Source organism: Solenopsis invicta, chromosome 11 (genome assembly GCF_016802725.1).
Source record: "Solenopsis invicta isolate M01_SB chromosome 11, UNIL_Sinv_3.0, whole genome shotgun sequence".
NCBI lineage: Eukaryota > Metazoa > Arthropoda > Insecta > Hymenoptera > Formicidae > Solenopsis > Solenopsis invicta.
In genome coordinates, this window is record NC_052674.1 from 5781213 (window position 1) to 5809001 (window position 27789).

General features: G+C 31.5%; 1 protein-coding gene across 3 annotated transcripts in view; it reads right to left on the minus strand.

Moving 5' to 3' along the window:
* LOC105200112 (growth hormone secretagogue receptor type 1) overlaps window positions 1–27454 on the minus strand; it is a 44406-nt gene extending 16952 nt beyond the window's left edge. The window contains exons 1-3 of one of the 3 annotated variants that reach the window (XM_011167509.3): window positions 25201–27445; window positions 24966–25081; window positions 24625–24787 (exon numbers count right to left, since the gene is read on the minus strand). In XM_011167509.3, the coding sequence (XP_011165811.1) occupies window positions 24625–24787; window positions 24966–25081; window positions 25201–25300 (379 nt within the window). In that variant the 5' untranslated portion in view covers window positions 25301–27445. Of the gene's footprint in view, window positions 1–24624; window positions 24788–24965; window positions 25082–25200 lie in introns of all 3 variants that reach the window. The other 2 variants (XM_026138640.2, XM_026138639.2) reach the window with 2 other exon arrangements.
* Between the last annotated feature and the right edge of the window lie 335 nt (window positions 27455–27789).

Below are 27789 nucleotides of genomic sequence, written 5' to 3' on the forward strand. Positions count from 1 at the left end.
GTTGACAAAGCTTATTTGTAATGTTAACATACCATGAATCATAATAATAATGTAAAGATAATTATTAAAGACAAAATAAAAGTACCTGAAAGAAAAAAGATTATTAGATCACATCATTTATATAATCAATAAGTGAAATCAAGCTTTAATATTGAATACGTCAATAATAAACTCCAATTAAATTTTGAAACAAAGAAACCAATAAATAAGAAATTAACTTGTTTAAAGGAAAATGTGACGAGTGCATTAATTGAATATTAAATCTACTAGCGTATTGTATTGAGAAAGTGAAGGATTTCCACGATATCAATCGATGCACAGTGCATCGTTGTGAACATTGGACAGTTTCTCCAAGACTCTCTTGTTCACGTGCCTGACAAGAAAAAAACAATGTTTTCGTGGATGCGTGATTTATAAATCCCAAAAGGGATCTCGCCTGAGAAAACACGGCGCCGCAATAAACTGCCACGGCACTCCGGACACTATCATTCTCCGGTGCGCTTCCGTTCCTTCATTTATCCAGTGACCACCTGCTTGAGCAACAGAATCGTTCGTCATGTTGACATTTTTCTTCTCGAGATAAAATGACAAATTCGTCGACTTCTTCCAGCCGATTTCGATTTCCTAACGACGTAAATATAGATAGAACTTTCGATGATAAAACTTCTATTATCTTGACTATACGAACACTTTGCTATTAGAACGCTTTGTTAAATTTTATACAATTTCTCATATTTTATTGAAACAAAAATGTTTCGTGTCATTTGGCTGATTATATTCTTCATTTTAGAATATTGCTAATATTAAATTCAAAAAGCTTTAACGCATTTTAAGTACAAAGGTAACGCGATTCACGAACTCTTTAACAAATTTGTCAATAAATAATTTTATAAATTTCTATTATTTTGAAAGTATGCAATAATCGCGCTTATGAGCGTAACGGATTGTTGTTGCTGAATAATTAATAATAACATTACCAAACGCAATCAAAAATAAACGTTGTGACTTTTAATAAACGGTCTTCTTCAGTGTACAAAAATTTAAATTAAATTGTCCAAGTGAAATCGTTATATATTTTGCTAAAATTGAATTTAATGTAAACTTTTGTACACTGAAAAAAGCCGTTTATTAAAAGTCGAAACATTTATTTTTAATTACATATGGTTACGTTTTTCTTGATCATTGGCAAAAACCTCCAGTACGGCTCATAAGCCCGATTATTGCATATTTTTGAATTATATTCACAAGAGCCTTATTCATTTGTCGTTAATTTCTCTATTATTTTCATTGAATGAAGTAAAGTAAATTGAAAAGTGATTAGTCGGGAAAATAATTAGTCGTTGTTTTGTCATTCGGAAATTCGCTATCACTCTTTCCGATAGTCTGGATAATGCATGTTTTGCTGTATTTTCGGGGAAAATCAGCTGATTACGCGTATCTGCTTGACGCACGCGGTTCTTTGAGAACGTTAATCTGGGCTTTAATTCGCAAATTAATAAACCGCATGCTAATTTTGACTTTTGACATTTTGAAATTAGATCGTAACTATGTACGGACGATTATGAATATTGAACAAATGATTCGTGAGCACGCCGGCACATTGATTAATACGATAAATAATGAATGTAAAATATTATATAAAAATTCTCACTTTGGCTATAAAAATACTTTAAGAAAATTATTAATGTAAATAAATGTGCCTTCTAAGAGAAAAATAAGCAGATAAATGCAGCGCTGATGAAGAAAATACGGAGCTCTCAAGAAAAGTATCAAGGGAACTTTATATTTATAAATGTGTTTATATATCTTGATCAATTCATAATAAATTCTGAGCATAACTAAGCGCTTATATCTATTAATTATCTCATTTTTGTTGAAGCCACTGTAACAAAAGAGGAGCAAAAAAGAAAATTTAATATTGAGTTATCCATTAAAAACTAGTGAGAATTTTATTTGTGCTTTTATGACAGCAACCTTTTTAAAAGAAAAATGATTCTGAGATATTAATTTCTTCAAGGAATAGAAATGCAAATTATAAATTAAAATAAACGTAGAGTTCAAGTTCAAAAACGTTTATTCGTGTAAAACAATTGTCAATTTGTAATTCACGTTCAATACAATGTTGAATGAATTAATTGCCAGTGAAATTCAACTTGTAACAATTTTAGTATTAATGATTTAATACATATCATTCATCATTTTTTTTTAGCAATTCATAAAATTTCTTTAATTTCGTATAAGAAACGAATAAATTCCATTCAAATAGAAATTATCTACTAAATATTACTTATTTATATATTTAATGTTAAATTTATATTTTCTATTCACAAATAAAATATTTAATTCATTATATTCGTTACTAACAAATTTGTTCAGTTTCGACATCTTTTGGTATTGAAATTGAAATTAAAATATAATTCAGTGCGTAGTTAAAGGCATACGCTCACTCTTCTATTGTGCTCTTCTTTCAACGCTTCGTAGCTTGCAAGGGGACGTTCCAGACAAATTGCTCTAACTCCTCCGCCTTCGCAGGAGGGCAATTGAACGGGAGGGTGGTTAGATTTTCCTTCGGAAAGCTTCGGGGAACGGCCGACTTGCGGTAATTCAGACTAGCTCTATAATAAAGATGATACGCAGGCATTTCTTTTTCAAAGCAAAAGATGAACCCTTCCAACCTCTTGCCTCGAGCTGTGATCATACGGCAGTACATAGTCTGGCAATTAAGTTTCTCTTCTTTTAAGAAGTATGAACAATACAAAAATACACAATTAACCTTTTTATCTTTTTACAATATGTTTCGTAAATAAATTTCATTCCGTATTACGTATAAGCAACGAAGTCAGTGTTTATTTAATAACATATGTATTTATTTATCACATTACAACGTTACATGATATTAAAAGATAGAAAAATAATATCAAATTTCTTGTTAAATATGGGAAATAGCAAAAATGTTATAACAGTGTGGTAAGATGTTTGTTGAGATCACATATCCATTATCCGTTATTCGATAGTTTTCCTCTAGAAACAACGTGAATGTGTTGCTTCAACCCTTATCACTATTATTTACTTAAGCTCTATATGGTTCCTTCTTTGGAAAGAAACCATATGGAGCTTGGGTAAATAATAATTATTATATCAGTTAGAAACGTTCGGAGAAGCTTCCCTCAATTTTCTAACTAAATATAAACGTATAGATATTTCAATTAAAAAATTCGAAAAGAATAATTGGCTTTTGATGATAGAAATGCTAGCAACAGACGTAGAAAAATGCTACTTTTAAGAAGATAATACTAAATTTTAATAAAATATTATATTCGAAACAAAATGTAAATAAAACTTCTCTATATTTTATAATTGTTAAACCATCTTTGTATAAATTATTATACTACACGTTCTTTGAAGTTTCTTTATTATAAACTATTATAAATGGCGTTTACCATTAAATGAATCGTTTTCTGATTCAAATGAAAGGGGCATAGTATGATTTCAGCATACAGAATCCGCGTATTTGTTAAGGAAATATGATATTCCCTGTGAATTTTGTACAAAGCAAATTAGGACAAATTGTACCAATTGTTATCTTCATTGAAATGTAATAATAAATAATTTGTTTGTTATAAATTTAAAAAACATTTTACAAATAAATTAATATAATAATACGTAAGAAACAATGTATTGTTATAAAAGTGTTTATATATCTATAATAAAATAATTTTAGGAAAATTTCATAAAAGTTCTAACACTCGTAAATGTAATGAAATATATGTTTATATTAAAAATGTTTTCGAAATCATATTATAAAATTAAAATCCAATTAATTACATTATTATATTATTGTACATTCTTTGATTAATTTATGATGTTTTAATATAAAAATAATTTACAATCACTCCCATTAACATTAAAATTTTTAAATCTTTGAAGTCCATTTAACTACATTTTTTATAATAGGTTTAATTAAAAAAACTTAAAAAAAATAATTAAGAAAAAAATATTGTCTCTCGAAGAAATTTTGTTCATTGAATCCTTTTACTTCGGCGGGCATGTCGTTAAACAGATATTTATTAATAAAATCCGTAAGTAAAAGAGAATTAATAAAATCCCTTTTAATTAAAAGTGGAAAAATAATATACCTGCAAAATGTGTTAGATTTGTTAATTGATTTTATAAAGGGCAGATGGGGAGTTCTCTGTGATTCTCTTATTTATCTTATTACATTATTACAGAAAATCTAAAGCTGCTTATAGAAAACAAGGTATTAGTGACCGGGAAGAGTTAGCCTTCTCAGGTATCCATCTATGGAAAAAGCTATTTTCACAATGGATTATCTACGGCGCCAGGTTTCATAACTCAACACATATGTTCTCCGCAGTTGGTTGTTATCACCGTTGCACGGATCTTGAACTATCTAGGGAGGCCTTCTGAGAGAAAAGCTATTTTAACACATTTTCAATCTTACGCCACGAAAACGCAAGATACTAGGTCAAATCCTTTTTTTTTAATTTTTGGTAAAGATACGCTTGTATAGAATATGCAGAATAATTGATGCATCGCGAACAAGTATACATTAATTAAAAAAAATGCAAGAAAATGTAACAACAAATTTATTAACCTTCCCCGTAAAATAAATTTCTAAAGAAAGTTACTAGCTCCTGTACAAGTTTTTTTCTGTATATGCATGTTCTGAAGGATCAATTTTACTCTCAAGATCTTATCCTTTCATGAGATGAGATAGCAGTGACGTAGTTGGACATGACAAGATGATGCCTCCCCATAGTCCTTAAGCATTTCATATCCGATATGCAGTGTAACATAAGGAGATCTCTGCAGTGTTCGTTAGCACAAACTACGGAACTTATTTTAACTCGCAGTTTCCTGATATTCAATTCGGTCTTGAAACTTCAATATCATCTATTTTAATCACTATAATAATTAAAGGCCACTAGAATTGCGCATTACTTCATTTAAAAAAAAATGTACATATTATATAATTGCATAATTAAATATATTTGGTTTGCATATGCCAGATTTAACAATTCATCTTTTTACTGAAAAAACAAATTTATCTTTGGTCTATTAAAGAATCCGATAATATAAAATGATCACCACTTAAATGGTCAATCACTCCAGGTGTCAGGTAGAAGATGACGTGGATAGACTTGGACATCGTAAACAAGAGGATTATTTGTTCATCCTTAAACGCCGTCCGAACATCCGAACTATTTGCAAACTGAAAACAGTTCTACAGTTTCGCACTATCATTTACGTCAAGCAAAGAAAACAAGAAAGTTGTTATCTATCATTCTGCTTAGGAAGGCTACTCTTTTTTTTCTGCAAATGGATCTCATCGCGGATCGATCGGAGATACGAATTAAATGAATCAGCACATTTATTATCGTCGGTCTTATCACATAATGCCCATTTGAGCTTTCGTACTACTTTTATACCGTTCTTTTATATCGCGAAGAAAGAATTGCAGCCCCTAAAAATATTTTGAGATCTTCATAAGTGGGACAGAAAAAAATATCATTTTCTCGGACATTTAAGCAAACTAATAATATTTTATTGGGTCGTTACATACGCAATATGTAACGACCCAATAAAATATTATTAGCTTTTACCCAAATGTCGATTTTCAAATAACTTTCGAAAGAAAAATATGTCAGTTTATTTTAAGAACTATTAGTCCATTGACTTTAAACAGATCAATTCCAAATTGGTCAAATTTGTAGATTGTACAAGCTACATCTGCAATATCGCGCAAATATATATAACAAAGCTCCATTTGCAATTTATCGTGTTTTTAATATAGAAAAAAATATTAAATTTGTATTAGATCTAAAAATCAAAGTCTAAATCCAGATTTTGCCATGGATAAATAATAACCATGATACACGATTCGTGATATCCTCTTACAGTCAAAAACGTTTTACGCGGTAGAAAAGCTACGGAAACACAAACGAGCAATAGAATCAAAGAGGAATTATTTCAAACGAGACGAAAATGCGGATCAAAGAAATGCACAAAGCAACGAGAGGGTTCGCTTTTGTCTGGCGAATCTGTCCACGTCGCTCACAATCAGTCCAGCTCGAAAGAATCCTGTAGGATCTACCGCCTGGCCATCGGCGCCTTTCTATCGTATTTCCTGCCACGAAGGTTAAAGAGAGAATTGGATGGAGTACCGGCAGGACAAGAAGAGGTGTTATACGGGGCGTAGCATTAAATGTTCCAACGCGGTACAGGCTAAGAGCAACGGTAATTCGTAGCGGGGGGTAGAAGTTCACCTACTCGTTTCAGCCCCGTAGGTTACCGTTGAGCCTGTCCTGAGCATTGAGGCATTGTCGCGCACAATGTGCGTACTACTCTCTTCCACCTTGCCCTAGCCTTGCCCCAGCGATAGAGCGTTTCTTTCAAGGGCTTCGCGAGCTAAGGGGACCACGTGCGACCGTCTATTAAATCACATGCAACTGATGAACGTAGTTACAATTTTTCTCGAGTCAAAACGCGCTGGGGTGAATTTTTTCTGATTGTTAAACGCACGTTCTGAATTAAATCTCGCGAAAGAAGCAATTTACCGCAAAATTCCAATTCTATTAAAAATTTTCAAACAATATCATCAGTTTGAGTGAAATGCATATTTCAAAGTAATCGGTATCTTAAGAATTAGATTTCGGAATGCAAATCTATAAATTAAGACCGCAACCCACGTCTGGCTCGCAGCACCTTGTGAGCAGCTCGATAAAAATAAATAAAGCGCATATTTTTGCGAAAGAATGAAGAGATTAGAATACAGAACCATTTCTACCGGTTAAAATTGGAATTTCGGAGTTACGCAAAACATGTATAATTCTGACACGGAAATATCACGATTCAACCGACGCGAAAATCATTGCCATTGTGCCGGGTGCTACACAATTAATGCCCACGCTCAACGCTAACTTTTCTCGTTAACATTATATCGATTTTTGCTAGAAAAGTTAAAACTGAAGAAACTTTATAACATGAAGTTATGGACACTCTCTATATGTATCTTGCATATTGAGTTTATATTTACGTACAATAATTTTCCATAAATTTCCATAAAATTTATGGTTTTCTATCAAAATTAATGATAAACATAAAGTTCACGACGCCTCGAATGTTCAATTGCCTGTCTCAGTTACAGGCTCTCCCGCCTAAACATTACATGTATAAATATACATTTATAAATATTAATAAATATTATTCTGGTACATACATAAATAATGTAATTGTAGATACAAATTGCGAAAAATAATTCGCAAGATTTTGTTGCGACGCAAAAGAATAATCGAATTGCGATTTGTTCTCCTTAAAGTTGTAATACGTTTGCAATAATAAATCATTCAGAGGAGAAGTACAGTCTTCGGGGAAATTTCTTTTTCTCAAAGTGTCAAATCATCGAATTTCTTTCGCAAGACATGTGTCTGTTGTCCTATTATTGTCCTGTGAGATGTAACCACGTTCGCGATAATATGCGCGCAGGAAAAAGATAGAATTCTTTTTTCTTCCTACAAAGATGTCTCTTTGCAAAACTCATCAAAAATTTATCGAAGTCTTTCGTTTCACGAAACAGTTTTGCGAGTTGCCTGAAGGAAGACGTTACTTCGTCCATATTTAATTATCGAAAATAACTCGATAAATTCTTCCGCACGTGTAAAGTATTTGTCCTTATTGAACATATCTGATCAATAATATATAATACTAATCGATTTTTATTGTTACAGAATTACTTTTATGACCGAGACACATTGTAAAATACGTCTTAAATGATAAAATGGTTTCCAATTTCTAACATTCCAAACTATAAAATGTTTTTCGTTAATTATTTAAAACAAATTAGTCATTTAAATGCAACCATAAAGTTTCCATGGATCTTTGCATTAGCGAAGAACATACTTTGAACAATTTAGTATTTTTAAATTCTATTATATACAGGAAGTATAATAACATGTTACTTTAGTAAATGAACCTAATCGTTAAGATATTTTCTGAACGGAGACGGTAATAAAGTTTTTGCACATAGCAATGAAATCCGAGTTAAGACGCATTACGACAAAACTATTCGAAAAGATTCACTTATGGCCAAATTACAATTATAATCATTAGAATGTTGGGAAAAACTCGATCTTTAGCTTTTTCGTCCTGGTCGTTGAATTAAAATTAGCTCTCATGTTTTTGCTACATAAAATCTTCCCATTTTATCTAGTACGTAAAATCACGAAATAAAAGCTTTAAAATAATTTAAAGAATTACTTTAAATTTTTCGTTCATTTGATTGCCAGTGACAAACGCTTAAACAAATTATGACAATTTTCCCGTGGTTCTACTTCCAATACAAAATTCAAAACGATTTTATGATATAAATTTAATTTGTGGAAATATACAAATAATTTAATTTACAATCTGATATATGGAATTTGGATATTAGCTTACAGTAACGAAAACATTACTTTCATAACATTCGTGCGTGTTTAGTTATTTTCAGTGTAATACATTTGGGAAAAAAAATTACAAAATTAAGTATATGAACTGTACCTTGTATAACTTTATACTATATTTGTTCTTTAATATCACAAATTATATTTTGAACATCTTCTACACAGAAAAAAATTAGTATCAAATCAACAATCATTGTTTCATGTATAAGCAAAAATATAAAATCTTCTTGGAAGAATTTATAATCTTAAACAGACATAATTTGCTTACATAAAGAGAAAATGTTCTCCATGTAAGAGCAAATTATGTCTATTTAAAATTATAAATTTTTCCAAGAAAAAGGTTTTATATTCTTGCTTATATATGAAACAAAGATTGTTAATTTGATAATAGTTTTTTTTCTGTGTAATCTAGAAGTTCAAATGTTCTGTTTCTAATGGATTATACATTTTCCTTGTACTAATGTTGGCTAAGTAGAAGCATACCGTGTAGTATAACGGCCTCATTTATCATAGCAAACACGTTATGAAGTCATTATTAAAATGCCATAATGATGTATTTGAACGTTTAACTACGTGACTAATCCAATCCGAGCTTATCGCCAACTGCCTGATAACTACGAAAATAGTTTCTCGCAAGTTTTAACATTATTTTATAACAAATCAGATTATTCAAAGTGAATTAGTATCTATTGTCAAAGATATAATATTTTATCGTTTTGATAAATACAATAAAATTAGAAAATCCGTTGCTCCACATAATCGGGCTCTAATATATATGAAAAGAATCATTCATCAAAGATTTCATTAAATTCAAGTTACGTTCTTGACAAATTTGAATTTTCGAGTAATCAATACATTGTTATGTATATTATATAACATGTCCCGCGAAATCATCTAACTCTCTGTGATATTAATACAATTGTATCATGTGAACTTTTGCTATGTGATTTGCTTTGCAAACGTTCCTACAATTCACAAAGTGACCTGCACAGGTACCGGCCAACGCTGACAATGAACGTTTTACTATTCACTGAAATATTGTCACGGCCAAACATTGCATATCAAATGGCGCAATAACATAAAATTGCATTATTCACCAAAGAAATTCAATAATCTATGTAGAATGATAAAAATCTCTTATCACAGTAAAAAAAATTTTAATTTTGTTCTATCTTTTTTAACAGAAAAAACTTGTCCAAATAGCAGATTGAAAATTGTATGTAATCTTCATTTTTTAAGATAAAAAACATTTTTCATTTATATAAAAAATGTTATATAAAAATGTTGTTTGTCATATAAATAATATAAAATAATTTTACTATATATTTGCAAGACATGCATAATTATAATACTTAAATTTCGAAAAGTGAGCAACATGAGACTCGAGCTAATCGATATTTTGTCAGTTTCAAATAAGAAAAATTACTTTTGCAAATGGAATACAAATAATATCAAGAAAATATCATGTTTGTGAATATAACGGACCTAGCTTATACAATAGATGTCATACCATTTATCATTTAGGATTTTTCGTAGAGATAACTTTGGACAAGCCATGTGTTCGCCGCGCACAATTTTCTCAAGAACGCCAACGACATACAACTTACTTTCTTTTATGCCTCATAAAAAAAATTTTGTCTCAAAAGAATTTTGCATTGCTTTACTTTCGTAGGGCGATATGACGTAACGGATGCTCCGATAGATCGAAACGCTCGCTTAAATGTCACACGGAAATTTGCTTATAAAAATTGACTTGGTTTACGCAACTTTATTCAAATTTATCATTCCCGTTGACTTTGTGGAATTTAATTGAATCGTTCACCAAGCTTTAGAAAATTTTATTATACATAAAGCTTTAATACCTAGAAAATTTAAGTTTCATAACGTAATAGATTTAAAATGTTTAAAATATATGTACAGAATATAATAAAAAGCTTATTTTAAAAATTTTCGAGTATTTTCACAGATTTTATGCTACATTTTTAAATTTTATTATAAGAGTCGAAATAATTTGTAAGTACTCAACTGAGAAAATAAAAATTTTAATGTTTTTATCAAAAATTGTATTATATTCTTTTTTAATATGAACGTATAAAACCCACCTTTATGCCTGAGAATATCTTTATATATCTTGAGAGAAAAAGAATTTTTGTATAATTTTGTTATAATTTTATTTAAACATTTATCCTAAAAAAGCGTAAAATATTAAAAAATTAAAAAATTCTATTATTTTTCTGTGTGTATAAAATAATTTTTTCAATTTTTTATATGTAACAAGTTCCAGCTTATTATAAAATAATTATAATAATAAATAAATCTTGAATAAAAATATTTTTATAATTATTGTTTTATAGTTAGCGATAAGGCGAATTAGACTAATCACATAAATGTTTGAATACATTATTATACACATTATAACATTTTAATAATGATTTCGTAACATGTATGCTACGATAAATAAGATACGCTTTTTTTAAATTTAATAAAGATATCAAACTATAATTCCTTTTTACGCTCTAATCTCAAATGTCTTGCTTACACAAATACCACATATAATAGTTTATGATTTCTCGGAAGTATAAAATATCGACTGTGTAACTTGTTAATCACAACCAATTCGAGATTACTGAAAGTAACACGTCATCGAAAACCGGATAACTGATCCATGATTAAATAGTTATATTTTCACAATGGATGGTCTACTTTAGTTTAATTTACGAACGCATTAACGGATTAATTTAAGAACAACTTGAACATCATATTTTTCAAGTATGAGATTTATAATTCTTCATCTATTCAAATCTATTGAAATTTCCATTTAAAAAAAAAGTCGTAGAAACAAAAAAGTATTAAGCGTTACTAAATAGAAGAGATTCGTCTAACAAATGAAAAGTTCAGCTCTTAAAACTGACAGCTTCTTTATTTCTAAGCGAAAACAAGCGGAAAAACGGTACAGTTTGCGGGAAATCGTCATAAATGATGATTAATAGTTAGACGATGATTGGACGATAAATGGCTAGATCGAAACATATCGTTGAGTTTGATTAATATGAAATATTTATTCGGAAACGTTTCTCATGGGTATCAAAATGTGGATTATTCCGCATTAAAATTTGATGCTTACATTTGTCAAAATAATTTAATATGATTCAAGATCTTAGCGTAATGGAGTATCTCTCAATATTGCTAATGACACAAACATATTTTACAATTAATAATCCACTAAAGACTTTCGACAGTTAACTTTATTAAAACAATTTCACGTCGCATAGTAATTAACGAAATTAATGGACGCATCTGCAAATAAATCGCGATCGAGTCACATACGAAATTACACGCATGAGTAATAAAAGCGTTTTCTTTTCGCATTTCCTCTTTTAATTACGTCACTTTCATTAAATTCAATTTGCTATCTTCGCCGATGTTTGTATTAACATAGGAGGGTAAACGATACGATAGGGCCCGCTTAATTTGTTCATTATCTATTTGGGTTAGTACACTACACGTCGTAACTCACCGATTTCTGTAATCGTTTCTTCAAACACACTGATATTATGCAAGGCAGTTCGTAAAATGTCCCGTTTAGATAAATACGTGGGAAATCTGAATACGTATAAAGTACGCAGTTGCTCTTTTTGATTACCCATTTCTTTCTCATAAATTCTTAACATAATTGTCAATAAGCTTCCATTTTTTCAAACTTTATTAACTGTATTATATATATGCACTAAAGAAGAATGGTACATCAGCGTGCACAAATTGCGTACGCTAAAACGCATCAGCAACTAGCCATGGATTTTAGTGTGCTCGTACATCATAATTTGTGTCCTATTATTTATAAAACACTTTAAATCTGAACGTTAGTGTAGCATCGGAACGTCTCACGAAGATTTATCGTCCCGCACAGTGCGAAAAAAGTAAAGAATTAAGGATGATTTATTGAAACGACGATAATAGTAAACAAATTTTATGTGCACGTTAAAAGATAATATATCCTTATCTCAGAAAAAATTTTAAATTACTATAAGAATATGTGTGTGTTCTTACAAATAAAATATTACACCCAAATTCATTAATTATAAAATTCAAGTATTACATTAATTTGTTAAAATTTTCTTCATTATTAGATCGTCATTAGATTCTTATTTGATCAATATTAAGTATCATTAACAAGATATTACTGAAATGCATAATGTCATACATTTCAATTAGAGATATCGGAAGTACGAATAGAAATGATATTTTCACGCGCAGCGAAAAGACAGCACGAGGTATCTTGTGCGAAAAAGAAAAAAGAATAGTAGAAGTCCCTACACGCAAATTACGTTATATGCAGCGGAAATGAATGTAGTGATAATGGGCTTTGGCAGCTGTCCAAATCTATCCTCGAAGCGATAGACAGGAGACAAGTCGTGTGCTTTTCGTTTGAGGCAGTCTCGGTAGATATTCGATAATTTGTCACATAGCTTCCACTCTTATTAACAAATATATATATATATATATATATATATATATATATATATATATATAAATATTACATTTCCAAATGTGTTCAAAATTTCTCAAATCTTTTTTTCTGAGTCTTTACATCGTGACATAAATTTTAACAAGATGCTTGTAATATTAATGATTTCCGTAAGAACTTAATATATTGTTACAAAACAATAGATAAATAATTTTGACAATTAAACATCTAAAATTTACATTTAATGCTTTTTAATGACAATAATAGATTTCTAAATTAAAACAACATTTTTCCATTTTCTCGCTTTCATTTGCGATAATGCTCCATTACGCGCCTACCAGCTATTACCCGCTACTCGGATTTATGGGTATAATTAAAGAAAAGAAAAAATCAATTACCTTCCGAAACATAAACTTCTTAGGAGGAGAATAACACATACTATTATTTAACCCTAAAAGGATCTTTTTAGTCCTTCCATCGAACGACCCCGTTTCTAAATTATTTCTAGATTACTTTACTCTTCTTAAAATTCCCCCGAGAATTTATAAATTATTATATTATACAAAAATTTAAAAATGTGTTATAAAATTTATGAAGCAACACGATTGCTGCGGCAACAAAATAAATGTTATAATCAATATAATAGAAAATAATTTATTATTTTAATGCATTAGCTTACATTTACAGAATTTACTTTACAAAATTTTTTGAAGAGAGAGAAAGATAATACGTCAAATTTTTAGATGACGCAATGATTAAAGCAGAAATACAGAGTCTTTCAGTATTTAATGCAGAATTATAAACAGCATTTTAATTCATATAGGGTTTCATTAAAAAATTTCGCACATTTATTTCTTCGGGAAATTATTTCACGTCATTAAAATCCTAGATATACTTTTTCTTTTAAATAAAGTAAGCTAAAATACATTTCTTGAACGTCGTCTTTTGTCCTTTGGCAAATAAAATCAAATATAATTAACTGGTATAAGATTGTAGTAGTATTTCCTACAGAAATATATTCGTCTTTTGAGCTACTGTGCAACATTCTGCAATTTAACTTTTTGTGTCGTATTGCAAAGCAGCCGTAACAAAAATTCTTTGTAAAAATTACTTGAAGCCAAGAGAATGAAATGTGATATAGAAATAGGAAATAACATTGAGGATTAAATTAACTTTTTTATCATATAACGCAAATAATAATAGAGATAGACAAGCGCAAGATCTACATAATCTAGTTAATTAAACACGTGAGAAAGTTTCTTTGTTTCATGTATAATCCTTTCTATGAACCCTAAATAAATAAAACTAAATAAAATATAATAAATATTATTTCAATAAATAATTATCATTTTTTTATTAACGTATGTGAAGAAAATACAGCTCACAGCAACTTTCATGCAATAATCTGATTGATAACGCGTGTAAGAACACTTCAATTCGCTGCCATATTGTATTTGTACAAATATCAATTTCTCTTAACTTTTGGATTTTATTTCTTAAGGACAATTGGCAACAGAATAAAATAAAATAAAAAATGAAAATACGATGTTACAAGTTAAAAGTCACATGATAAAGTTACAAGCAATGTCGTAAATCATACTAAATTGAGATAACGTTTGCAATGAAACGTTATTTGATTTTTTCGCAATTCGTGAAATGTCCGATATTCTCGACTAGTGATGTTCAATACGCACATCATCGCCATCAAAGCGTTTCGATCTATTGATCAGGATTCTTCTGTTCGAAACGTTACAATTTACTGCACGATTCAGTTATCGTTCTAAATTCATCTACGCATTGCTCTTTAAGTACAAAAGAGACTAATTCAACGGATGAATAAAAAAAATTTTTATAAGTGAAACAGAGAAATGCAAAGTTCATGTGTCCATCAACAAAAAATACATATAGTATTAATCTTAGCATGCATCAAGATATATATAACTGTCCATAAAATGTAAAAATACTTGTAAAAGATTACTACGTAATTGCTCATTTTATTATCGTCGTCTTTTGTATCGTCGAGAGTGAAAAAGAGATAACAATAAAGGTACGTACTATCGCGTAGCATCGCGTGATGCAGCATTATTTGTCATCTTCAACCTACTTTGCGTATCAGATGCGGCCCAGATGCGCAAATCGAATTTCTATTCAGACGGTTCCGGCTAGTGTAACTTTTATATCACGTCTCTTTGGACAAGTCATTTTTCATTCTCCCCTTTTCCTCGTTAACTCGCTATAATTTTCTTTACGTTCGTTAGTCAAACACTGTCCAAACAATAATTAGCAAAACTAAGAAATATCTTTTAAAAATTAAAATTGGTTATGTACATATATTTACAAAAAATATTTTTGTCTAAATTTTATTGTCTAAACTTTTCAAAAAATTTGAATATCATAAAATAAATCATAAAGTAAAAATCATAAAATCATAAAATAAAATGTTTTTAGGTGATGAATATTAACTTTTTAATGAATACAAATTTTTTAAGGTTCAGTCCGATGCAATTGTTACCTATGGATTTCTGAGGCTAGAGCAAGGCACTAAAGATTTTTTATAAAAATACATTTTATTTTTTAATTATACATCTCAAATATATTTCAATTTCAGTAGTTTAATAGATATTAAAAATGTCACTTATTTATTATTTGTTGAAATTATAAATTAAGTTAAATAAAAAAGTATTAATTTGTCAGCTTTATTATTTAACTTTTAATTTTTTAAATTAGTTATTACCCAACCCTGATAATAATAAACTTTAATATATGCCTACAATAATAATCTCAATCATGATAAAATAATGTAAATGCATTGCAGACAATAACATTCATTTTGATAACTAATATCTACTTCTATCAACTACAATAATAGTTTCCAATCGCTTTTATCTTCATTCATTCAACAAACAATTTGCAAATAATTACTAATATTAATGTGCAAATCGCATGAAAATGTGTTAATTGATGCTTTCTTATGAAATTTATGTAGTTAATTACAAATTATTCGTACGCAATATGTGAACAAATGTTATATCGCAATCAATCTTTGTACAATTATAATTGTTGTATTAATAAATTACTATTAAAGTAATTGAACGTTAATGACTTGATTAATCATTTGTCACAATGATATCATTTTAAAAAGTCCTCTTTAACTTTTTTACTTTATGGTTTTTATTTGTAAGAATAAATAAAAAAATTCTCAACACTTTCTTATAAGTAGCATTATTCCGTTCTAGTTACCACATAGATACATCTCATGGAAATCTGCCTGAACACAAGCTCGAGAAAATCTAAATCTATTCTTTGAAGTTCCTCAGAAATCAAACTCCAGAAAGTTCTCTCTTAGAATTGAGATAATGAGGATTCAACCACACAATTTCAAGCAATTTCGGCCTTTCAATTAGCGACCGTTCTAGTGAAAACGGTCTTAGAATATCTAATAATGAGGTACTGCCAGTACGCGTTACGTTTATGACCGTGAAAAAAAGTTAATTGCCGTCAAAGTCAGTGCACTTTTGTTTCACTTGTTATTAACATCCGTTGTTTGTTTAACCCAGCTGCAAGAAACTTTGCTAACGGCGACTAACAAGAATTGACGTCGTACTTATTGCGTTCAATCTCGAGGTAAAGCGCATCTTACCTTCGTCGATTGCCTGTCGCGCAATGTAACGAGAAAAATATTTTTTAAATTTCATATCGTCAATATGCATAATAGTAACGACTCGTAAACAAAGGTACTGGCACTGATTGCCACGAAGGTCGCGTAATTGGATGCTTCGCTAGATCGATAGTGCATCGACCGAGAAAAATTCGAAATGCTATCATATTTAGATAAAACCGATGTAATTGCGTGATAGCCGAGGCAACAGATAAAAATTGAAATTTTCTGATTCTCAAATAGTTAAAACAATTCAAAAATTTTGAGCTAAAACTTTTTTCCATTTAACTAATGTGACAATGTAATTATGTTATTTAAATATTTTGCATTAAATTGACGTTCAATATTTTTTAGTTCAAATTTGAATTCAGGTGAAAATTAAATCAAAAATTTAGTTTTCGAGCTTCTCTTTCTCGGGGGCGAGATTTATCATGTTCACGGATTTATCTTCGTACTTAAATCTCGTGTTTGTTAGTTTATCGTTTGTCTTTCCTCGCATGTCATTTCGCTCTAACGACAACCGTCGACGCGCAGCAGGTTGCATTCACGAAATGACGACACTAAAACCGGTTTTACACTAAATTCTGGACAGATCGAACTTCTCATCGTAGACAACTAGTCCGTAACATCTGCTGCGTTTGTTTTTATTCGACACTAATGATGAAAGTCAAACACTTTAACGGAGCACTATTTATAGATTCAAATAATATATATCATAGATTATTTTCACACAAACGATCTTTGATCACAAATATAATTAAGTTTAGATTTTGTATTTTCAAACCGTTATTTCTATCTAATTAGGTCACTTCTTATTTATTTTTACATTATTTGTATAAATTGATATTCACAATAATTTTTGTTTACTTTATTAACTAATCATTAAACTGACATGATTTTTAATTAAGAGATAAATTAATAAAAATTAATATATATATACATATATATATAATCTCTATCTAGCAAGCTACAATTAAAAAATAAGTCCGATTTACTGTTGTAGAAAAAATGAGAGCAAAAGGCAAATTGTACTTTAACATTACAACTCACTAAAGCAAGCTCAAGCTAGATGTCGACGACACTTTTGTACGACATTAAACTTTTTTTCTCGAGTGAAAAATTCATATTCATAGATACAAGTCTGACTCGTCAGCTAAAGCTCGCGACGCAATACAGAATGTCAAAGAACAGAAAAGACAACTTGAAATAGTACAACGAAACAAATATTGCGCATGTTGATCTTCAGCTGTGGGCGATGTCTGCTGAAATAGTGTCAAGAATCAAGCCAGAATCTTGAATGAAACGCTTTCAGTGACTCAAAAAAGATCATTACAGCAAAACAATTACACGAAGAGGACAAAGATAGATTGAACCGATGAAGAATTTGTCTTAATGATGAAATAGAGCAAAAGCTTTATTTTTGCGGAGATTATTTCTGCAAAATTATAAAAACCAGAAAAAAATAGAAATTAAATGAAAAACGTATAAAGAAAATAAGAAACCGTATTTTTCTTTGTTTTCTGTATGTACTTGTTCACTTTTATTTTACTTTAAACAAAAATGATAAAACTGATAAATAAAAAATTATTTATCAATGTCCGCGTTTTATTGTTGTTAGTAACCTCTTCAAAGAAGCAAATTTCAAGTCAATAAATATAAAAAAAAATAGTTACAAATTGTTGAAATCTATAAAAGAATGAAAAATGCATGAATGTGAAACTTTTACTGAAATCAAATAAATAACTATGCAAATAAATAACAGCATAGCAAAATAGTGAAATTTACTTGTAAATTTTTACGATTTAATAATAGCTAACATATTACATTATTCATGCAACAACACGTCAAGACTACAAAGCTAGACATTTATAATAGTTTAGTTGCAAAAGTTATTTAAAATTAAAGAATCAATCAGTAAGTATTGCGAAAATGTTTTTGTATTACCAAAATTTTAAATCTCATATATATATATATATATATATATATATATATATATATATTATCTAATTAAATTTTTTGAAGAAAAAAAGTTAGCTATGCATTTTATGTCAAATTTATATAAAAATATCAATTTTTTAATTTTTACAATAATTTTTATACAAATCTCTAATTAAGAAGTTTCGCAATCATATTAACAATAAGTAGACAAATCTCGTTTTATAATAGCCGCACATTCAATATTCGTCGTAATTTTTTATGAAGAATTATGGTGGCCCACATATGTATAATTAGACAGTAAATGATATGAAACGCAAACGCTTAGTTAAAACGAAAAAGGAAGAACAAAGAGAGAACTTCATATTTAACTCTAAGTAAACTCGAAACTCGGTTTAATTAAAGGAGTGCGTTATATATAAAGCTGAAAATTATTTCTTTTATCGTATGCTTTGACTTTACTGTCAATATTTTGAATTATGGCACATGTTCCTTTTCTCTTTTGAGGAGAATATATGCTATATGATGTATATAATGACACAGCATAAACTAGAAAGTTATTTCAAGATTAAAAAGCGTCGCGATAAACAAAACACTTTATAATAACGTACACATTAATATGTATATGACATAATCTGCATAAAAAAGTACAATACCCTATCCAGTATATTTTTAGCGAATAAAAGGCGATTGTGCATAAAAAAAAGTGTGTATCAAAAAAGTATTTACAAGTTGGGTATTCAGATTTTTGTAAAAACCCTCAATACACGCGATTGTAGACAAAAGCGCTATAAAATTTAAAATCTTTGCTTTTACTAATTTCCACTATTATTATCCTGCTCAATAATTCATAGACAATATTTATTTATAATCTCCTTACATTACATTTTTTATGCAAACATACAATTCTGCACAGTTTTATCATAGATTAGAAGCTTTTAATCGAGTTCGCAAAACTTTTTAGTGAGAAACATCGCAGATGTTCATACGAAGTTTATGATTTTAAATTTTTCTCTCCATCGTAGCGATATGTCAATGTTTCATGTTTCGCAAAAGTTTTACGTCAACAGGCAAAATCCAATAGATTCATCGGCACGACGACGGTGACATTTTGTTTCTCGAAAGAAAAATCGTTTATATCACATTTCCATAAGCCTTTAAATCGAGCCGCTTAAATTTTGACATGCTTGACGCAAACAAAAATTTTTACGTAAGACCCCTTTTTATGATAATCAAAATAATTGAATTGTTGTTAAAATTATTAAATTATTATTAGAATTATAAATTTCTTGGTTTTATTACTCTCATTTAAAGGCGATCTGTGACGTCTGTTAATTTGCGTATCTGTCATCATTAGTGTCTTTGTCTAAAGAATAAAGGAGAAAAGTATCATACGCGCGTCATTATCTAAATACTTGACGACAAGCGGCTGTTGTGATAATTAGCACTGGCCTTTCCGCAGTACGTCGTTAATAAATTGCTGCTCTAGTGAAAGTCTTAACTAAAGTAGCAACGCTATACGCTTTCAAAGGGATCACAATGCGCAGTGAGAATTAACCGAGTAGAATTACTAGAGCTAGGAAAGAGTCGAAGAATTTAATTAGAATTCCGCGGACGCAATCGCGACGTGCGCGAGCCAGACTGATTTATCACCGCGCGAGTGCAAGGAAACTTTTCACTTTCTAAGTGAAATACCCGTTGATCATACCGTCATGAGACGTTTTACGTCGCAATAAACGCTACGCGGCCTCGACCGTGAGAAGCGGGTAATGTTTCGAAGGAATGTCCGGCGAGGGGGTATGCCGGTGTCAAGGAAAAACAAGAGGACATCGACTTAAGACGCGCGTCGCCGTATGCGCCTCATAAAACCCAGACGCGCCTAAATGCTACCCCCTCTTCACGCCACACCCCATCTGGACCACCCTCGCGCGACCCTCCACGGTAAACGCATCTCATATAGCCCATAGAGACCCCTCACGACGTTCTCGCTACTCGCCGGTTGATTCAACCTCGATCCTCCCGTTTCGTCTCCGCATTTCACCCTCTCTTGCATTATTCTTTGCTTCTTTTTCGCGAGCAAAGAAGAGAAGGAGAGGGACATATAGGCAGACGCTCGTAAGGAATTGTAAGCCGGAAGAATCTCTTGCTCTGCAACGCCATATGGTACCAACGAGTTTACGAGCACAGATATCTCGATGTTAGCTCGTTGGTAGCGCAGATCGAATTGGAGTCATTTGACGTGTAAATAGAATGTGTCACTTGTGTGCAGACAATTGGCAGTGGTTGGATATTATTGCCAATTTTAAGAACAACAAATAAATTGTATTCGCATTTTTATATCGATCGTCGAATAATTATAGATTTAATTATGTAATAACTTCGTCATACCAAATTATGATTCTATAAATTGGAATAGTATATTTTTTCCCTTTCTCTTTTTTCTCAATAATAATTAACTAAATTGCTGAACGTAATAAAAGTATTAAAACACCTTTAATAAATTTGTGTTATAAAAGGGAGCGATATTAGACTTAAAGAAAACGTAAGACAGAGTCATTATTTTCATGTCATTATTTCGAATGAGTAAAGAGATGACAATAATAATAATAAAATTATAAGAAACAATAGCTATTTAAATAAAATGAGCAATAAAAAATACTTTTTACGAATCAATTTATCGATTTATCGAGTTATTTTAAAATTTATGAAAAAAATAATATCATTAAATTCAACCTTCGGCCATGCAGAAAGCTTGATTCTTTCGACTTTAATTTCTATTGATTTATGTATTAGTCGTAAAACATTGTGAGTTCTATTAGCCTTCTAAAAACATGGAATTCTACTGACACTGTAATCAATGCAAATGCGATTTACGAATAAGTTGCACCATCTACAAACTACTCTACATCGCTTTCATGCTTTCGTAGAATTTGCAATAATATTGTTTACTTTTAAAGCAAGAACTGGTACGGCTTTCAATCTTTTTACCATATTATCAGATATTGTTTAACTACGAACAAATATAAAGTGCGCAAATATTAAAGTTTAATTGAAATAAGGTAAACAAAGTCCCGTGTTTCAATTTACTTTAAAAATTTATTATTTGTATTTTTAGACAGAATAAATTATGAAGGAAAAAGTAAATAAATTTAATTAAAACAGTATTAGGAAAAAAGTTTTCCATTTTGTAAACAAATCTTGATTTGTTTAAATTATATGTATTATATAATTTATTTTGTTCAAAAATTATCTAAAGAAATCGTTAATACAAAATATTTTATATATAAAATCTGTTAAAAAAGAATTATAAAAGTTTTTTTAAATTTTCTTCTACTATTTATAATAGAAACTGCCTTGATCATTGCAACTTACAATTAACAATGGAACATTGAATACAAACGCATTTCTCATGAAAAAATAATAACAACGCATAATGCATATGAATGAAATTCCTTGAAAATACAGTGAAACTTTATTAGCTTTGAATTTAACTGCTTCATAATTTCAACTTTAAACGTTAAAACAATAATTGGAAAGATCGCGATGATTATAATACAATTAAAATCGAGAAAAATCGACAACAATCATAGCAGGATCTTAATATTTCAGTAATAATTCTTGTGTAATTTTATGTATGTATACATTCGCGGAGAAAGGAATCTTATAGATACTTGTTAGTGTTATTAAATTGATAAAATTTAATATTGTTAAACTACTATTCTGATTCAATTAATCCTAAATTTATATGTATTAAGACTACTATTTATTTCAATACTTTACCAACTTTAAAATTGTAGAAAGTAACATCATACACAATTTTACATGTTTCCACAAATTTTTACTGTATATAAAAAACGCGAACACTTCTCAAAAGCTAAAATTTACTAAAGAAAATATTTAATTTTATTATAGTATACTTAATTAATTAAAGACGTCTCATGACGTCTCAAGACTTTCTGGAAAGCTATTACATAGAATTACTGAAATTGTTAGAATGCAAGGTTTCAATTTAACAGCTGTCAGAGTGCGGATATTAATATTCTTAGCAATGGTCGTTGAAAAAAAATTATCGCTGTTTTAATTAAGCAGCAGGATGTATCAACTTAAAGCGTTATTTTTATAAAGAACGAGTTTAATTAACAGTACTACTTAGTTTTAATAATGTAGTAATTACGATATTCAATGGTACACGTGCATGAAATATCCCATTTTTTTCGCAATTAACTTCCCTTGATAAGATATAATAAAAAACCAAATTATTTTTGCCCACGGCACTTTTCCCTCGAATATTTTTGTGTTTCTTCGTATTAAGCTCGTGAAAGTTTGGATAGCCGTAGAACCATGTGACGCTCAGAAAGATTTCTGAATCTCCCTCCTTTTATCTCCCTTTTCCTCTCTGTGTTCCTTGGGAACGTAGGGACAATATAGATTACTAAGAAACTAACGCTATAAAAAGTAGGCCAATCTCGTTCCGCGTATTCCTATATAGGTGACATTGATTTTTCAAAAGCAATTTTACCGCCAATATTAAACTGACCAAATTGACTATTCTCTATAAAGTTTTGTAACAATTAATGATTTCAAAAAAAAATTGTAATTAAAAATAAAAAAGTACGAAGAAAAATATAAATATAATTGAAAATAAATGTATTATAATATTAAAAAATCGTGATAAAATTTAGCTCGTCCCGCAACTTTAATATAAAGTTATTAAATGCATATAAAAACTGATAACAGAAAAATTTTGCCGCTATTTGTAAATATGAAAACAAATATAGAACAAATGAAAAAATTTATATGTCAAAAAAAACATGAAAAATAAATTTAAGTTAATAATAATAAAGAAATTAAAAAAATTGGAAACATTCACTGTAACGACAATACTTTAATGGAACGTTTCGTATATAAAAATAATTCTTATCGCTCTCGTAAAAAAATCGTGCAATATCAAAGTAATTAAAAGTAAATGACGATCAGATGAGAGAAACGGAATAAAATCAAGTTAGCTTTAATATCAATCTGCCGTGTTTACAATTTAATCGCGTACCAGCGAACGCAATGATAAGTTATGACTTATGACGTCCATAGAAAAAAATACACATTTTTTTCGACAGCCAAATGATTAAACAAGATCAGATATTTTTTACGAATTCCAAAAATTTGGCGTTTCCGCGATTAAAGAACACCCGAGTGCACTCTAGATAAAAGCTTGTGTCCATCACTCCGTTGCGACAATGAGACGACCTAACGCAAACCAACTGTAAACCATTCCTTTGGCTAGTGTTTGATGGGATTGACGCTAAATTGTTCAACCAAAAACAGTGCATTGTTCCTATTTCTTAAGAGACGCACAAACGCGCCGTTCACGTTAATAAATTTGATGCAGTTTTGTTACTACAAACCGTAAAACTGGTATCGAAATTTCAATGTTTCTTTTTAACCAAAAATTAATTAGGGTTTTAATATATCAGCGCAATATGGAAATATCATTATTAATTATCCTAACAATTAACACATGACAGTTATTGTCACGGTAATACATGTGTATTATTCAAATGCATTGCATTCGTCATGGATAATATGTAGTAAAATTGGACAAAAATACGTATAAACCCATTCATATTTCGTTAAATAATAATTCGAAGAAATACGAAAGTATTAACAAAAAAATGTTTTTCTAGTAAGAAGTTGCATCAGCTATAAATTTTTTTACCGTAAAGCCTTTTAATTGGCTTTTCCGCGCATTCTAATATTTTGGAGAAAGAAGAATGTTCTGCCAATTGCAGTATTGATGTTCACGCGACCATGAACTGAAATTCCAGCGGACTGGAGCCGTGAATTGGTCCGTGTGTTCGAGCAACCCGTGACGCAACAGAAACATGCGTGTTGATTAACAAACCGCGCGTGGATTCACGAGTGGAAAAGGATTGGCGCTGGTCTATCAAGGTCCGTTGAGGAAATATATGACGTTTAATATTTTTGAGTTTAGTCAGCCGATTATCGCGGCATGCCCATGTCGAGTGATCGTGCGAGCGGCTGAGGTGATAGGAATAGGTACACCGAAGTGCGTCATGCTTTTTCACGCAATCACGGTTCGAACTTACACATGTGTTCGCCGAGCGGCCAGACTTGCGGGCCGGAATTGATTTCAATTAACACGGTAGGCGTGCAGATCACGAGCACGCAGAGGTCAGCGACGCTCAGATTCACCAGGAAGATGTTGGTGCTGTTCCTCATGTCCTTACCCCGTAGCACGACTAACGGCACCTGAGGATATTACACGCGACAGCTTGTAGCAGCCGGCTTCACAGATTGACTACAGTGATACATCGGTAGCGATAATGCAGATTGCAAATAAAAGCGGCGATTAAATTAAATCGTAAGATGTGTTTCGTTGATTGTAATGCGATCGCAACCGCGTCGTTAAAATACAAGTTAGAATTACCATCAGATTGCCAACTATACCCAGAATCATCACGATAATACAGGCTACCATCGAAGTGGTTCGGATGTAGGCAGGCAGCATGTATAGCGCGGAAGTAGCATTCTCCGACTCGATTACTGAAATCATTACGGTTACGAAATACTTAAGATCCTCTAGATACAATTCGAGGAACGTTCCCGAGCCCTTGTAATTAATAGCGTCGTTTTACGACAGGAAACCGTAATCTTGGGAGTACCTGAAAATCCGTCGAGCGCGCTGTTGCCGATCGCCGTCGTGTAATAGGATGAATTCAATTCGAACGAAACGGTAGACATCGTTGTCAACATCTTTTTCATTAAGAGCAGGAACAAAGTGCACCTTCCTCTTGCTTTCCTCTACTGCTTTTCCTTCCACTATTTAGACTACTTCGTAAATCCCCTCGCGATCACCTATCTACGTGCACTCGATACGTTCACGCTATCACGAATCTTCACTTACAAGTTAGACGTAGAGAGGGTCTGCCGTTTGAGTTACGTATTTACAAGCCTTATGTACAAGCATCGTCACGCCGGTCTTTCTCTTGCGTTTTTCAAAGGAGGAATTTCAATTTTGCATCGACGACACTTTTAGCCATGCCACGACAATTCGCGACGTTGTCGGAGTTACGCGCGTTTCGACGACGGATCGTCAATGAATGCCGAAAGGATTCAGCCCGAGACAATTCATCGGGAATCGCAGATGCGCGATGGCACCACGCGACGCGGACCTCGCTTGCCGTTTTTGCCTGTTTTAAGATAACCACCACTTTCGCCGGATCGAAAATGTTAAGTGACATCATCAAGTCTCTCGTCGCGACACAGTCACCATTAATTATCTCGGATACGGAGCGTCAACGAGTTCTCAACGGGATCGGGAGAAATTGCTTGCCCCGCGAAACGTACTGATTGGTTTCTTCACTTAAAACGGGACTCCATTTAGCCGCTTCGATCGAATAGCTCAGACAGTGGAAATGTTAATTTGCGGAAAGCCCTGACGAATGTTTATCTTCTCTAACTTCGACGAGCATGTCTCTAACTTCTACGCGCCCCCAAGAAATCGTATTTTACGTCATAGCGCGACTGACATTATTAACATTATTAACTTTCTCACACTTTAGACGTAACTTCACGAGCGACTCGTTCAGCGGAATTGTGCCGTTCGTTTACTAAACTAAGTGAGTAATCACATTGATCAAATATAGCAGCGTGACCTGTTGTTGATTGTATCTTTACTCCAGAATTTTTTTTATGATTGATTTTAATTTAAAAACAATACTGTATATTAATCCGTTTAATAAACCAATATTAAACTTGCTTACTCCTTTCGCATCATCTTGATGGAAATCTTACGACGTGATGGAATTCTACTTCCAATTCCGCGAATTTCTCGCAATAAATTACCTACCAGTTGACGAGCCGTAATATACGTATAAGAACGCGTTTACAGCAATACTTGTATCGTCTCTCGACTTTACGGGAATTATTGCGAGCTTGAAATATGCTCGAAATATTTGCCATTCAATTTCAATGAATGCCTCGCGTGTCTCGCTATCAATAGATGTATTTCAACCGCGCAAGCATCCCGCGTATCCATATTCGGAAGTCCGCGAAACCGAAGTCACTGATCAACACACGCAATTAAATTCGCCGCAACTCGAATCTGCATTCCACGCGACGTTCCTACCATTGGCAAAATTCATTTTATGTCGTTTGGCAAAAATTCTTCTCAGGCAATTCCGATGTCGGGAGTGCGGAGTCGCGTATCGTAAGTCAACTTTGTAATTACTGAGACACAAACCGGTTCAACCATCTCTCAGGAGAATCGGACTTAATGAGTTATCGGTTAACTATAAGTGGAGCTTCGGTGCTTTAATCCGTCATTTCCTTAATAACTTTTTTTTTCTACAAGAACGAAATTTCCTGATCACGGTTAATTCAGATCTAATAAGTCGTCGATTCAACCTGTCACGAGCCACCGATAATCTATTATCGATTTATTTATTTTAACGAGCGACAGATTCAGTCAGATTGCACGCGTACTCTCGATCGTCGCTCGCATTTTTCAGAGTTAAATACGATTTATTTCGTTTTAATCGGCCGCGTGAACGATTTGTACGATCGCGACGCGCATCGAACTGTCACTCACAATTTTGCCGGGAATAAAGCCACGATCGGAAATTCATTCAGACCATTCAGACCAGCGTATTGAATTTCGCGCAAAGTCTCGATTGTCGTTCTCGTCGAATTGCCCTCACAGGTGGTTCGAAGCACGTTCCCTGCTTGTGCACAGCCCCGTAAATTCCGTTGCAACGCGCACCGATAACTGAATGAAATTTCGATGGCATTGCAGCCACGTGACGCGCCTGCTTTCTGTCATCATCGGTCTGCCAGGCTACACGTGCCCAGAAGGAATCCGAACCGTGCAAATAGTGCCGGTAAACTGAATGGAACACGGAACTCAACCGGCCGCAAACTAACCGGCCGCAAACTCTCGAACGCGCCTCCCTTTCGTCGAGAGCATGCGCACTCTCTCCCCCTTTGGAGTATTTTTTTATCGCGATTGGAGTATTTTTTACACGCGTGTCTGTGATAATTAACAAATAATCATCTCTCTCTCTCTCTCTCTCTCTCTCTCTCTCTTTTCCTTTAAATAGCACGCATATGCATAACTAGACTCAATTTAAAATAAAGTATTTAATAATACTTATACCAATTTTAATAACAATTTAATAATAATTTTCCTGCGTAAATTTTCCTGTATAAATTTTCTTTTCAAGTAATTGTGTTTACGTGCTTTTTTATTGTGA